Source organism: Oryzias latipes, chromosome 12, assembly GCF_002234675.1.
Source record: "Oryzias latipes chromosome 12, ASM223467v1".
Taxonomy (NCBI): domain Eukaryota; kingdom Metazoa; phylum Chordata; class Actinopteri; order Beloniformes; family Adrianichthyidae; genus Oryzias; species Oryzias latipes.
Window position 1 is genome coordinate 30,359,776 of NC_019870.2, and position 14,845 is coordinate 30,374,620.

The 14,845-nt window shown below is 48.6% G+C and overlaps 1 protein-coding gene across 2 annotated transcripts in view; it reads right to left on the bottom strand.

Moving 5' to 3' along the window:
• Positions 1-298: 298 nt before the first annotated feature.
• The window catches only part of slc12a2 (solute carrier family 12 member 2), a 66,904-nt gene continuing 52,357 nt past the window's right edge, over positions 299-14,845 (bottom strand). The window contains exons 24-27 of one of the 2 annotated variants that reach the window (XM_023961198.1): positions 7,473-7,559; positions 4,528-4,663; positions 3,356-3,423; positions 299-3,023 (exon numbers count right to left, since the gene is read on the bottom strand). In XM_023961198.1, the coding sequence (XP_023816966.1) occupies positions 2,888-3,023; positions 3,356-3,423; positions 4,528-4,663; positions 7,473-7,559 (427 nt within the window). In that variant the 3' untranslated portion in view covers positions 299-2,887. The remainder of the gene's footprint in view (positions 3,024-3,355; positions 3,424-4,527; positions 4,664-7,472; positions 7,560-14,845) is intronic. The other variant, XM_023961199.1, reaches the window with a different exon arrangement.

Sequence of the window (14,845 nt, forward strand, 5' to 3'; positions counted from 1 at the left end):
CCCCTTCCATTGAGGTGTTCTCCCTTCCATGACAAAGGTGGATAAAGGTGGAAAGATTTCATGTAATCCATGGACACCAGTGAAGATCACAAATCATTGAAGAAAAAAGGTTCAGAGCTCTGTCTAGTGGGTCTAGATGACCCAACTCCCAATGTTAAAGTGCCTAGGATAGAACAAGGGTTAAATAAATGTAAGGCAAATCCTAACTTTCATTATTCGATGTTTAAAATTCTTCTACAGGATGAAACATTCATGTCGTCATTTTCATTCAGAGCCAACAATAAAAACAGAAGCAACATTTCTGATTTCATTGGATTTATTCATTTTGATAAAGATTACAAAGTACTAGTAATAGGTGTTAGAAAAGCATTGGTGTCCGTTAAAACAGCATATAAAAAGACGATGCTGCAGCCAGCCGGATGGATCCCAACCACAAGTCCAGCAGAAGCAGCCAGCTTCAGGACTCCCCCCCCCCAAACGCATCGAAAGCTTTGAATAGAAGAAAAAAAGATCTGCTTGAACAAAAGAGAACATGCAAATGAACCAAAATCAGAGGAGAAAAAGAGCTAAAATATAGTTTCTTTGTATTTCAATGATTGGTCTCCCTTACATGGAGTTTATTTACAGCTTCATTGCTATTTATGGCAAAGAAAAGACACTCCAGAAGCAGCTCGTGTAGTTTCTCTAAACATCCTCATCCTGAAATCAAGAGGAAATTGAACTTTGGCAAAAAGAAGAAGAGATCTCCAGAGGTCACATGACGCAGCGGTCTGCAGCCGCGCTGGGATGGGCGACACAGAAAACCTCCAAAAATGACGAAGAGTTCAGCTTTCTTTAACGGGTGCAAAGCTCCAGGTCAAACTGATGCATATATGTGTGCCTTTATATGTACACAGTCCTTTACGAGCGTAACCAGAGGCGCCTGAAAGCGGCGCTCTGGGCCAAGCAGAGATCTGGAGGCGGGGCTTTAGTCGCAGTGAGGCGTGGCAGTGTTGGCGAACAGACGAGAAAAGAAAAGTCATCTTGTGCTCTACTGTCAGAGGAAACGGCGTCTAGCCTAAGGACGTTTCCTCTGCCTCAGTTTAACCACGAATGGGACATTCTGAGCCACGCCCACGAGCTTTCATCAGGCCAACTTCAGGGGCGGTGCCTGCTTGGAGGTGAGGTCTGTGAGATCTTCAAACGCCGTCTCCACGGTGAAGTTTGCATGTGACCTGCAAAGGGGGAAAGCCAGCTCAAGGCCGACTTGGAGAGAGAACGACTAGATTTTTGGAGAAAACATGCCGATGTACCGACGCTCTGGGGTCCCAGTTCCTGTCCTGCCAGCCCAAAGCCCCCCCCCGAATCTGGACTTTTAGAGTCTGAAACGTTTATCTGATCAAAGGAGAACTGAACGATGGCCGTCGACCAATCACAGTCCTCTGGTTCATGTCAGGTTCCTCTGATGGTTTTCTCAGCAGAAGCAGTTTTCACAGAGTCAACATTTTAACGTCTGCTCCAAGCGGAGGACGCCAGAAAACGGGTTAGGATCCATGAGACGGCTGTATTCACGTCTGACTGAAGTTCACACAACCGGACCTCAAGACAGCAGAACCTGAGCCTCTGCGGCCTGATGAAAGCGGCGTGTTTAGTGAGTGTAGGCAGCAGCTGGAGGACCAGATCCACACATGCATCTATCAGTTACATTCATTTACAGGGATTTCCCATGAAGCATCAGCGTTGTACTGGAAGCTGGGTAACAACTGGACTCATTTCCATCTTTGTGTCCAGTGAGACTAGAACAGAACCTTTTTGGACTCAGTTCTGGAGGTGAAGTTCTTTCTTTAAGGCTTTCTGTGGAGTCCTGCCGCCGATGAAAGGTTGAACCCAAAGGACCGGGACATCAGTGAGTGAGCTGGTGTGCATAGACGTCCATCCTTGCTTGGCCGACAGTTCAGACGTGGTGAGATGACGGTCCGTCATGTATGTAGTGTGTACTGAAGAGCACGCTGTGGAGCACCTGGAGGCCCGCGCTTCGCTCGGAAACTGAAAACTCCCAGGACGCGTTCGAATGCATATTTAGTGCTGAAACTCCATGACGGATGTTCTCACCAAACTGCCCAGCCGGTATGGCTTCAGAAGAGCGGCGAGCAAACGCCGCTCTGTCCTTAAGGCGGGGTGGAAGTGGGTGGAGGGAAGGACGAGGCGGGAGGACAGAGGAAGAACTCATGCAAAGAAAAACTAGCAGCTCCTGTGGAAAAACATCTCCACCTGACAAACTTGTAGGATCTCTAAGACCACACAGCGACCGGAAGACCACCCCGGAGAACCCAAAGCAAAGCCACGCCCCCTCAGGGTCAAAGGCCAAAGAACAGCAAGAGCTTTTGCACTCAACTGGACACTTTTCTAATCACCACACTCTGCTAGCAAACCCAACCAAATAAAAAGGAACCAAAACAAACCAATAAAAACGCACAACTCTCCCCCAGCAGTAGAAAAAGTCGAGTCATGGTAGAAACAAAAGGTCATGGGTCAGACTGGAAGGCACTTCCATAAGGCTTCAGAGGGGGCTGCAAAGCCTTCAACAAGTTTCCCTCCCAGCAGGTGCAGAAAACAACGGTGATTATTGCTGGAACAAACAGGACAACCGTTCTACGGCAGCACACGCATGTGACACGCGTGTGCACCCCCGACTGTAAGACACGTCCGTTCAAACACACAAACCCAAAAGCAGAAGTGGGAGGAAAGAGGGAACTTCTCAGAATAAATAACGGCGGGGACAGCTCCACCCTGACGTTCCCGTCTGTGGACGCACATGAACAGCAGTGTTTGTGTTGGGATGAGGCTGGAATCATGGGGTACGGGGGTCTGAATCCAGGGCACAGAAGAACACGGGGTCCATCAGGATCTAGGAGTAGAAGGTCAGGACGCTCTGGTGGTTGCCGCGCACGAGGAGGACAGGCGGCAGGTCTTTGGACAGCACCTCCAGCCAGGCCATGTAGAGGGCGCTGGACACCGCCCCCTTCCTGGCCAAAGGCAGGCTTCTGCAAGAGACGGAGGTGGGGTTAGAGCCAACGGGGGACAGAGCGGTCAGAGCGTCCGCCTGAGGCACACAGCAGCATTATTGATCAGTGAATGGGACAAACCAGAACCAAACGGACGTTACTGACCATGTCTGGGCCTTCAACTAGCATTCAATAAGAGCTTCAGGGAAGTCAGTAACAGTTTTAGACCGACGGCTGCTTTTTACTCTGCAGCACGTCTGGATGCAGTGTAGATCTGCTGTTACGCTCTGATGTGGGACTGAACCGCTCTGAATGACCTGAAGCTCGTTTGCCGGTTCCTGAACAGAGACGCCAGCGGGCGGGACGCTTACATGACGATGAGGTTGGCCGTGCTGGAATGCTCCTTCAGCAGCTCGTTGAGTCGGATCTGGCGGTTGGTCTGAAAGACAAACAGGATGAAAGGTCGAGTTTGCATCAGCGTCACAGCCGTGTGTGTCACCTCCGGTAAAACCTAACCCATCAGTAGCCGCGGTTACACGGGCAGAATATCTTGATGGGATCAATGGTCGGGTTAAAATTCACCCGTGCACATGGGATCAGAAAACCTTTTTCCGATTAAACAAACGTTCCCATGGCTCACACGCTCATTCGGAATGAATCATTTGGGCAGCGCAGTCGTGTAAAATCACCCGGATGAGGAAATAGGTCCCGTTCTAAACAAACCGCTGCCGCAGTGAGCTGGCGGTTCCTCCTGAGTCCTGCAGCCGCCAACCCAGAGCGGCGGGACGGCTGGCATAACAAAACAACAAAACGCCTCCCTCCCCTCAGACACAAAATTATTAATCCAGCTCCTCTGCTCACTCGGGTGCCAGTGGAGCGAGTGAGCGTCGGGGGCACGAAGCGCTCCTGCCCCGCATCCCCCTGTGAGGGGTGTAAGAGAGGGGAGAGCCAGCGGGGCGACAGCGGGGCGTCCACAGAGCAGCTGGTCGGTTCCGTATGCGCTCCAAAGCTTTCTGTCAGCGAAACACCGTCTATGCGTGACGTAAACCAGAGCAGTATTGACACACGATCGGAATGACCGTTTACATGCTCCACCATCGGATCAACGATCGGTATGACCCACCTATCTCCATCGGAAAGAAATTCTGATCCGAACGAGTCTGACCGGGGCAGACTATTCCGAATGGCGCCTTTTCTTTCCGATCAGGCGTTCATTCCGATTACTTTTGCCCGTGGAAACGCGGCTAATGTGACCGAGTCCACTCACTACACACGACTGATGGGGGTTTCCTGCAATGTTTTCAATCCTAAGCTTGACTTATAATGGGGGTGGGGGGCTGGTTAAAAACCTTCATGCTGCTCATAAAAGCTGCAGCCGCTTTAGCAGGTCAGTCCTTCCATCCTGCTTCCATCCCTCCCGCTGGAAGGAAATTCATCCGCACCATTGGAGGGTGTTCAGACCAACAGGATGGGGGGGGGGGGCTAATGATTTAAAATCCCCCAGAGCACCTCCTCTTCAGTGGAACAGACGTCCTGTACGTACCTTGGCGCGGTACAGCTCCAACTCGTTGTCGGTGATCCTCCACGGCTCGCTGTTCTTCAGCCTCTCCGCCGCCTCCAGGTCCATGTTGTCCTCCTTCAGCCGGTACGGCTCAATCATCTCCTCAAAGGCAGCCACACTGCAGGAGGGAAGGGTCAGTCCATCACAGACGCCATCAGACACCAACATCTCCGGCTCATACTCGCCAACATGCTGCGTTTACTGCAAATGTGTCAAACCAGGAAGTGGACCGATGTCCAGCTAGTTGACGGCTGGTTTTCTATGCGGATGATCTCCACTTCTGATCTACTCTAAGGCAGAATCGGAAATCTGCCCCTATGGCTTCTCTCTACCCCCACATGTAGTCCAATAGTGTCTAATTCAGACATCACTCCCACTCGATGATGTCATCAATAGTCACTGGTCACCCAGGTTAGTATGGAGCTGCCAGCACTCAGAAAATACACAGCTTCGGTTTTACAGCTTTAAAAGGTCAGTTACATTTAAATGTAAACCCAGAACGCCCCCCCATTTTTCAAAGGTTAGAGCTTCATAAAACTATTTTTGAATACCCCACCCCTCCAGATGCCCCTACAGAGAGAAATCACGGGGAAATATTCAGATTCTGCCCGTGTCTCGTGTCTTCTTTGGTCGCCTCCTCACCACACACCTCCTCCAACACCGCCAATAAACCTCATCCTCATCTTACCTGAAGAGCGTCTGGCCTGAAAGCCATTCCATTGCAGCTGCAATGAGTCCTCTCATCCAATAGGGGGCAGTGTGACACAATAAACATCACATTTCTCCTGCTTGACTGAGGAGAATGGACAGCTACAACATGCTATATGGAAGCCAACATGTTGGAGAACCTGAGCTCCACGCCACATTGGTCCCAGCAAAACAAACGGTGACGCATCTGTCCACATCTGTCCACACCCATCCGCATCTGTCCGCACCCGTCCACATCCGTCCACATCTGTCCACACCCGTCCACATCCGTCCACACCCGTCCACATCTGTCCACACCCATTCACACCCGTCCACACCCGTCCACACCCGTCCACACCCGTCCACACCCGTCCACACCCGTCCACACCTGTCCACTCCCTTTCACACCTGTCCACACCCATCCATACCTGTCCACACCCATCCATACCTGTCCACACCCATCCACATCTGTCCACACCCGTCCACACCCGTCCACATCTGTCCACACCCATCCACATCTGTCCACACCCATCCACATCCGTCCACACCCATCCACATCCGTCCACACCCATCCACATCTGTCCACACCCATTCACACCCGTCCACACCCATCCACACCCGTCCACACCCATCCACACCTGTCCACACCCATCCACACCTGTCCACTCCCTTTCACACCTGTCCACACCCATCCATACCTGTCCACACCCATCCATACCTGTCCACACCCATCCATACCCGTCCACACCCATCCATACCCGTCCACACCCATCCACATCTGTCCACACCCATCCACACCTGTCCACACCCATCCACATCCGTCCGCACCCATCCACATCCGTCCGCACCCATCCACATCCGTCCGCACCCGTCCACATCCGTCCGCACCCGTCCACATCCGTCCACACCCGTCCACACCCGTCCACACCCGTCCACATCCGTCCGCACCCGTCCACATCCGTCCGCACCCGTCCACATCCGTCCACACCCGTCCACACCCGTCCACACCCGTCCACACCCATCCACATCTGTCCGCACCCATCCACATCCGTCCACACCCATCCACATCCGTCCACACCCATCCACATCCGTCCGCACCCATCCACATCCGTCCGCACCCATCCACATCTGTCCGCACCCATCCACACTCGTCCACACCCATCCACATCCGTCCACACCCATCCACATCTGTCCGCACCCATCCACACTCGTCCACACCCATCCACATCTGTCCGCACCCATCCACACTCATCCACATCCGTCCACGTCTGTCCGCACCCATCCACATCCGTCCGCACCCGTCCACACTCGTCCACACCCGTCCACATCTGTCCACACCCGTCCACATCTGTCCACACCCGTCCACATCTGTCCACACCCGTCCACATCTGTCCACACCCGTCCACATCTGTCCACACCCGTCCACATCTGTCCACACCCATCCACATCTGTCCACACCCATCCACATCTGTCCACACCCGTCCACATCTGTCCACACCCGTCCACATCCATCCACATCTGTCCACACCCATCCACATCTGTCCACACCCATCCACATCTGTCCACACCCATCCACACCCGTCCACACCCATCCACATCTGTCCACACCCGTCCACATCTGTCCACACCCATCCACACCCGTCCACACCTGTCCACACCCATCCACATCTGTCCACACCCATCCATACCCGTCCACACCCATCCACATCCGTCCACACCCATCCATACCCATCCATACCCATCCACATCTGTCCACATCCATCCACACCCGTCCACACAGACGTTTACATCTTGGATAGAAGGATGAATGGATTATAGATGGATGGATGGCTGACAGATGGATGGTGCAGACTAGCTCACTCTCTTGAAAGAATCTGACACGTTTTCACCTCCAACAGCCGTTTTCCCCGTAAATCCGCTGTTTTTCATTGTAAACCTGGAGTTCAGAGGCTGAACCAGAACCTCACAAACGCTGAAACATGAGTGGTAGGCGCTCCAAGACCCAGAAATTGTGGGTTCCAATTCATGCTCTCAGACTCTAAAAATGGGAACCAGTGCCTCCTTACTCGACACTTGAACAAAGGCTGGATTGCAGGGTTCAATTAGCCAATTGTTTCCAAGAGACTGCAGCTCACCGCTCCAGGAAACCAGAGCAAATGGCTCCTTCTCCTCTGGATTCCTCCACAAAGGTTAACCTGATGAGCTGGGACTTGAAGATCATGCGTGTTTGACAGACTTACTGTTCTTTCTTGGGCTTGGTGTTTATGTCCCCCAGCACGTTGATGTCCGAGAAGTCTATCCTGAACTTGCTCAGCAGAGTGGCCATCCTAAAGGGAGCAGAAACAGGGAAGAGGGCTGAAAGACACGGACGGCTTTGATGATAGCAGCTGAACATGAACCCAGAAGGGATTCTGCAGATCAGACGGGTTCCGGATTCAACACTCATTTCCCGTCTGGCGTTTGTCCCGTCTCAAAACAGCAGCTGTGGTCACATTCCACACGAGTCGCGCATCCAGGACCGACAACAAGCCTGTTCTTGGGCAAAGCTCGTCACACGACCACCAGTTATGGAAACATGAAAACGTACAAAAAGTTCCATTGGAGGCGTGTTTCACTGATGTTGGAGTTCTGGTCGTTCCTCATAAATGAGCTTTAGTATCTGGCAGGAACAGAGTTACAGAAACAAAGCTGCGTCGTACCTGAACATTCCAGCTCTGCCCTCTGGAATCAGCTGTCATTGCATCACTAATGTGTCGTCCAAACACAGATTTAGAGCCACGCTTCATAGCTGCTGCTCTGCACTAATGACACGTCACTAAGCCCAGCTGATGACTGCGGGCTGAACCTGATGCCGTTAGACTGGGAGATCTGAGGCTAGTCCGGGCGGGGGGGGGGGCAAATGTTTGGGAGCTGTGAGGCTAGTCTGGGGGGGCAAACGTTTGGGCTCATGGGCCACAAAGGGTTCTAAGATTGGATTGGACCGGACCAGGAGCAGATGCGTGGACTGTTCCACCTTAGAGGAGGAAGGAATGACGTGGAATCTGGACGAAAACATTTGGATTGAAAATGAAGGAATGTTTGAGTTTTTATTTGAAAACATTTAGAACATTCCATTGAATTTTAATACGCCCCTCCCCCATCATGTTTTCAAATGTATGGACGTTTTATCAATAGTGTAAATTTTCCTTTTGATATTTTCAATTGTTTTCAGCTTTTAAGGTAGAAATGTGTCCGAGGAAAACATGACAAACGGCAGGCGGGCTGATTCTGCTGATGCTTTCAGTGACCACTGTCCCTGAGAAATACATAACCTAGAAACTGAAGTGAACCTTTAGAGGCAACAATAAAACACACAATCACAGCTGATTTGTGATGCTTTATGACTTCCTTTTGTTGATTATCAGTAAAAACATAACAGAATGAAATGTTTCAAGTAACAGAATTTCTAACGGTAAAGTGAGTGATGTTGATTTTATGACCAAAATCTCATTTAGTTCTCATCTGTGATCCATTTTCTGAGAAAGTTACAAAATACTCAGCTTTCCTTCATTGAGCGCCAGCTGTTTCTGCTCAGCCTCACTTTCAACAACAAGAACTGTTGGGACGCCGTTTCCCACAATGCATTGTTTTGGATTGACATGTGACAGTGGGGCAAAAAAGTACCTCCAAACACCAGGCGATCTGTGCAGCGCTGCGTCCGCCTGGATGAACTCAAACCCACTTATTTCCTCTTCATCCCTATTAATCTTTGCTTCTTGCTCCTCCATAACATCCTCCTCTTCTCCTCTGTGATCTCTGACATGTTCCTCATTCATCAGTTCTTCAAAGTTATCCTTCCATCTTTCCACCACACTAGTAGAACCTGTAGAAGTTTGGGGTTTTTTTAAACATGAAGCTCTATTTTTCAGTCTTTATTGAGGGAACAAGGACTGGACTCTTCAGTTTGTCGTTTTTTTAACTTGCTGATGGTTTGATTTGTTATTTTAAATCTAAAATGCAAAAAGGCTTCAAGCTGTTGGTGGGTTGCATTTTAAAAATGGGATAATTAGGGGTGCACTGTCCCCTACGTTCCTCATCTTTAACCTGATCAGCCTCCACAAAGGTCTGAAAATTGGTCAGTCTTTACTGAAGGCAGACTGAGTCCTGCCTGTAGGTTTCTGCAAGAGGAAGGAACCACCAGCTTAAATCCGAGATGTCGCCAGTCTGGCAGTCGTTTTGCAATAAAAGACTTAGGAAAGAATTGCAATTTGCAGTTTATGTAATACTAAAATAAGTTGTGGAGAGTTTGCCACATACATATTGACTACAACAAACCTTTTCTGACATTTGTAAAACCCCCACACAGCGAGGATGCAGCATTTGAAACCAGAGTTCTACAGAAAAGCTTGCAGCAGCAACGGGGCGGTCAGTGGTCCGGTGCTGGTAATTGGAAAAAAATGAATATAGGCTAAAATGATATCCAAAAAAGAGCTGTGATCGGTGCCCCCTAAAGATAGTGTATCACGTTTTGTGTTAACTGCAAACTACACTGACCAAAAATATAAACGCAACACTTTTGTTATTGCTCCCATTTTTTATGGTATGAACTCAAAGATGTGAAACATTTTCCACACACACAAAATAACCAGTTCTCTGAAATATTGTTCCCAAATCTGTCTAAATCTGTGATAGTGAGCACTTCTCCTTTGCCAAGACAATCCATCCCACCTCACAGGTGTGCCATGTCAAGATGCTGATTAGACAGCATGATTATTGCACAGGTGTGCCTTAAACTGGAGAGGGTGCCCCCCCTCTGGAAGACCTCCTGCCTGGTCCCTGTTCCCAATAAGTAATCTTCATCCCCCCCCAGGGATTTCCGTCCAGTTGCCCTCACTTCTCATGTGGTGAAGGTGCTGGAGAGGCTGGTGTTGGCTCAGGTGAGACCGGTGGTGAGCTCTTCTCTGGACCCCCTGCAGTTTGTCTACCGGCCGCGCCTGGGGGTGGATGATGCTGTCATCCATCTGCTGCAGCGAACTCACTCAGCCACAGAAACTCTCTGATGACTCTGTGGTTGTGGGGTGTACAAGCGGTGGTCGGGAGGAAGAGTACAGGAGGCTGGTGGACGGATTGGTGGAGTGGGCTGGAGGGAATCACCTGCTGCTCATTGTGGACAAAACCAGGGAGATGGTGATGGACGTCAGAAGGAAAGGGACAGTCCTGCAGCCTCTCTGCATCCTGGACAGGGATGTGGAGGTGGTGGAGGAGTACAAATACCTGGGTGTGACTATGGACAGCAGACTGAGCTGGAGGAGCCACAGCACTGCTGTGTCCAAGAAGGCCTGCAGCAGACTCTACTTCCTAAGGAAGCTGAGGTCATTCAATGTGTGCAGCAGGATGCTGGAGATCTTCTACCAGTCTGTGGGGGCCAGCACCCTGTTCTCCTCTGTGGTCTGCTGGGGGGGGCAGCGTTGCAGTCAGTGACACCAACAGACTGAACAGCTGATCAGGAAGGCGGGTTCTGTCATTGGCTGCAATCATTTGAAGGAGTGATGGAGAGGAGGTCACTAAACAAGATCTTATCCATTATGGAATCCAGACCTTCCTCTCCAGCCTGTTCTGGACAAACAGCAGAGCTGCTTCTCTAGGAGGCTCAGACAGCTCCGCTCCAAAACTGCCCGGTACCAGAAATCCTTCCTACCGAACACAATTCAACTCTACAATACTTCAGTGTAGCAGATGACTTTTGCACGTTTTTGCACGTCTTTAACTGTACTGTCTGTAAATAGCTTTTTGAATTTTTCCACCTTATGTGTTTACATTTATGTTACATTTTTATATTATTCTTATTCCATTTTCTCTTATGTTTACAATTCTGTCATTTGCCACGGTAATGAACAAATTTCCCACCTGTGGGATCCATAAAGTCATTCTGAAGTTCTCCGTTTTACTGCCGCTAACCTTCATTCCTCTCCTTTCCAGGACAAACCTCCACCTCTCTAGCTTCTCCTCCACCTGTTCTCTGCTCTCACTACAAATCACAGTATCATCTGCAAACATCATAGTCCATGGTGGTTCCTGTCTAACCTCATCTGTCAGTCTGTCCATCACCATTGCAAACAGGAAGTGGCTCAGAGCTGATCCCTGATGTGATCCCACCTCCACGTTGAACTCCTCTGTCCCCCCTACAGCACACCCCACCACTGTCTTACAGCCCTCATGCATGTCCTGCTCTGACATCCTTCTCCGTCACTGCAGACTTCCTCATACGTTACCACACTTCCTCTCTGGACATAAACATTCTCCAGATCTACAGACAGTGTGTCTTTCTGACCATCTCTGTGCTTCTCTATCAACATCCTCAATGCAAAGATTACATCTGTGGTTCTCTTTCTTTGCATGAAACCATCCTGCTGCTCAGAAATGTTCACTCTTTGGCCCAGACGCAGCTTTCACTGCAGGAGTTGAAGCAGAGACTTATTCTGGGATGATCTCATGAACTCAAACATGGAAATATGATTACCATCTAGAACTCTTCAAAAGAATAAACCTGATCTCTCCACAGGCTCCGTGTCTACCATGCATTGATGCACACAGACACCGCTCCATGCAGCGATCAGACCATAACTTTAGCTGGTAGCTCCGCCCACACACGGCCGCGGTATCAGGCTTTAAAGAACACAATTTTACTAAGAGGCGGGGCGTTGCACACCCCCAACAACAGGTTAGATGACAGGGGCCATTGGGCGTCTCTACCTGGTGCCTTCACGGAGCTTCAGTACATAAGACTCCAACAGCCGCACGGCCTAACGTAGTCTGCTAATATATATTCATGAGATATTCATGGCAAAACTGATCCTGCTGGGTTTTTTTGTGCCGCCCGCAGCACAATTCAAACCGCCCAATCCCACGAGATTTGCATTGGGTCCCGCGGGCCCCGGCGGGACCCAATGCAGCCCTCTAATTTGCACTCTCATTATTTCAAGCATAAAATATCTGAGCATAACCTGCGGTTTAACCCACCTTTTCCAACAGCGTTGAGACAAACGGCCTCCATTTCAGTTGTAGATGTAATGAGGGAATACACATCTTCACATTCTAAATGACCATTTTGTTACAACTCTACACTGCACTCACCAAAAACTGAACTCAAACATCTATCAAATCCAACCATGTTGGATATCTGCTGAAAAGAGCAGTTTGCCGTCAAAACAACAGGAAGTTCAAAGCGCGGCGCTGCAGATAAAAGGCTCTACTGTGAGCAGCAGGCTGGTTTTATCCCACAAAAGGTGAGTGGGAGGCAGGCAGAGGGTACAATGAGACGGGAAGAGACTGGAGACGCATCAGGTGACAGAGCACCATGTTTTTACCAAATTACAGATGGTGGAACATAAAAATACAACTAATGAAACATCTGTTGTTTTAGGGTTTATGGCCAGAGCTCAAAGAAGAAAACATCAGAACATTTTATTTTTACCAGCATTTTTTTTGGTGTAGGTTTCTATGAATAATGTGACTTTTGGAGCTTAAACAGGTTTTCTGTGAAAAAAATGTGCAACTGTAACCCTTGTGCTAGCCTAGGCACTTTAACGTTGGGAGGTGGGTCATCTAGACCCACTAGACAGTGCTCTGAACCTTTTTTCTTCAATGATTTGTGATCTTCACTGGTGTCCATGGATTACATGAAATCTTTCCACCTTTATCCACCTTTGTCATGGTAGGGAGAACACACCAATGGAAGGGGGGGTGGGGGTCATCTAAGATAACACAAGGGTTAAATGATTAAGTCAGTTAAAATGTATTCAGATGTTCGTGCTGGTGCCATTTCAGTATGCAGTAACACAGCTGTAATGTCACTCTAAAGTCTTTAGGATGTCATCTGCCACCTGGGACTGCATGAGAGGAAGGAGAGGATGAAAAGTAACCATTCATTTAACAACGATTCCATTCATATCAATCTGTGGTTGCCGATCCGATTCCTAGTCGATATCGGTTCATTTTAAACAATCCGATCCGATCCTCTGTCCTAAAGTGGTTCCAGATCCTCTGTCCTAAAGTGGATCCAGATCCTGTGCCCTAAAGTGGATCCAGATCCTCTGTCCTAAAGTGGATCCAGATCCTGTGCCCTAAAGTGGATCCAGATCCTGTGCCCTAAAGTGGATCCAGATCCTCTGTCCTAAAGTGGATCCAGATCCTGTGCCCTAAAGTGGATCCAGATCCTCTGACCTAAAGTGGATCCAGATCCTCTGTCCTAAAGTGGATCCAGATCCTCTTCATCCAAACTCCCAGACAGAAATTCCTGCTACTGAACAGTTTTCCAGATTCTTGGATTTCTTCCAGATCATCAAGTTAATGAAATCTGTGTCCAAACCAACAAGTAAACTAGAATGGATGTCAAATCCATTCACATGTTAGTTTCCTAAAGTTCACCACTGTTGTTTTGCCACATCCAAAAAATCCAAAGGGAACATTCTTAGAACATTCTAGACACTGGATGGTCACATGTACATTACATTACTTCTCAGCCCTAAAGTTAAAAATGCTTATAATTCATTTGAAAACATCATATTGTCTTTAAGTCACCCAAACAGGAAAACTCAAAAACCTGTTTTATTCATAATTATTTATCGCCCCCCCGGCCCATATTCAGAATTTTTAACTGAGTTTTCCGACTTCCTATCGACTATTGTCTTAGATTCTGATCAAATTATAATATTAGGGGATTTTAATATTCATGTTGATGACCCCAGTGACTGCCTAGGAAAGGCTTTTGCAGCTTTATTAGATGATGTTGGTTTCACCCAAAGTGTGAATGAACCCACTCACTGTCATAAGCACACCCTGGATCTTGTTCTAACCCATGGGATAGAGATCAGCCAGCTGAGTGTCCTTCCTCTTAACCCCATCATTTCTGATCACTTTCTGATTACCTTCCAGCTTACACTGGAACATCCTTCTGCCCCAGTGAATAAGAAACAGCTTAGAAGAACCTTAACTGACCGTTCTGTGTCTGAGTTTAAACACACAGTTCAGCCAGTACTTAGTGATATTCTGAGAAAATACTCTGAGACCAGCTCCCATAGTATCAGTCCTAGTATAAAAGACCACTTTGTTAATGATGCCTTACAAGCCCTCAGGAGTACACTCCATGTTGTTGTCCCCCTGAAACCTAAGTTTGTTAGACAAAACCGAGTAGCACCGTGGTTTAACGCTGAAACTCGTTCTCTTAAACAAGAAACTCGTAAGTTGGAAAGAGAATGGCGTCGCTCCGGTTCAGAGCAGTCTCTGGATATCTGGAAACATAGCCTATTAAATTATAAAAAAGCTCTGCGTAGAGCTAGAAGCCAGTACTATTCAACCATAATATCAGAGAATGGAAACAATCCAAGATTTCTTTTTAGCACTATTGCTAAATTAACTCGCAGTCAGAGCTCAGTAGAACCACATGTTCCTGTTTCATGTTCCTGTTTCTCTCTTTCTAAAGAAACTTATCCCCTAATTAGTGATTCCATATTAACAATGATAAATGCCTCTCTGGAAACGGGTTACGTGCCACAGTCTTTTAAATATGCAGTTGTTAAACCTCTTCTGAAAAAGCCCAGTTTGGATCCTAGCATCTTGGCCAACTATAGACCGA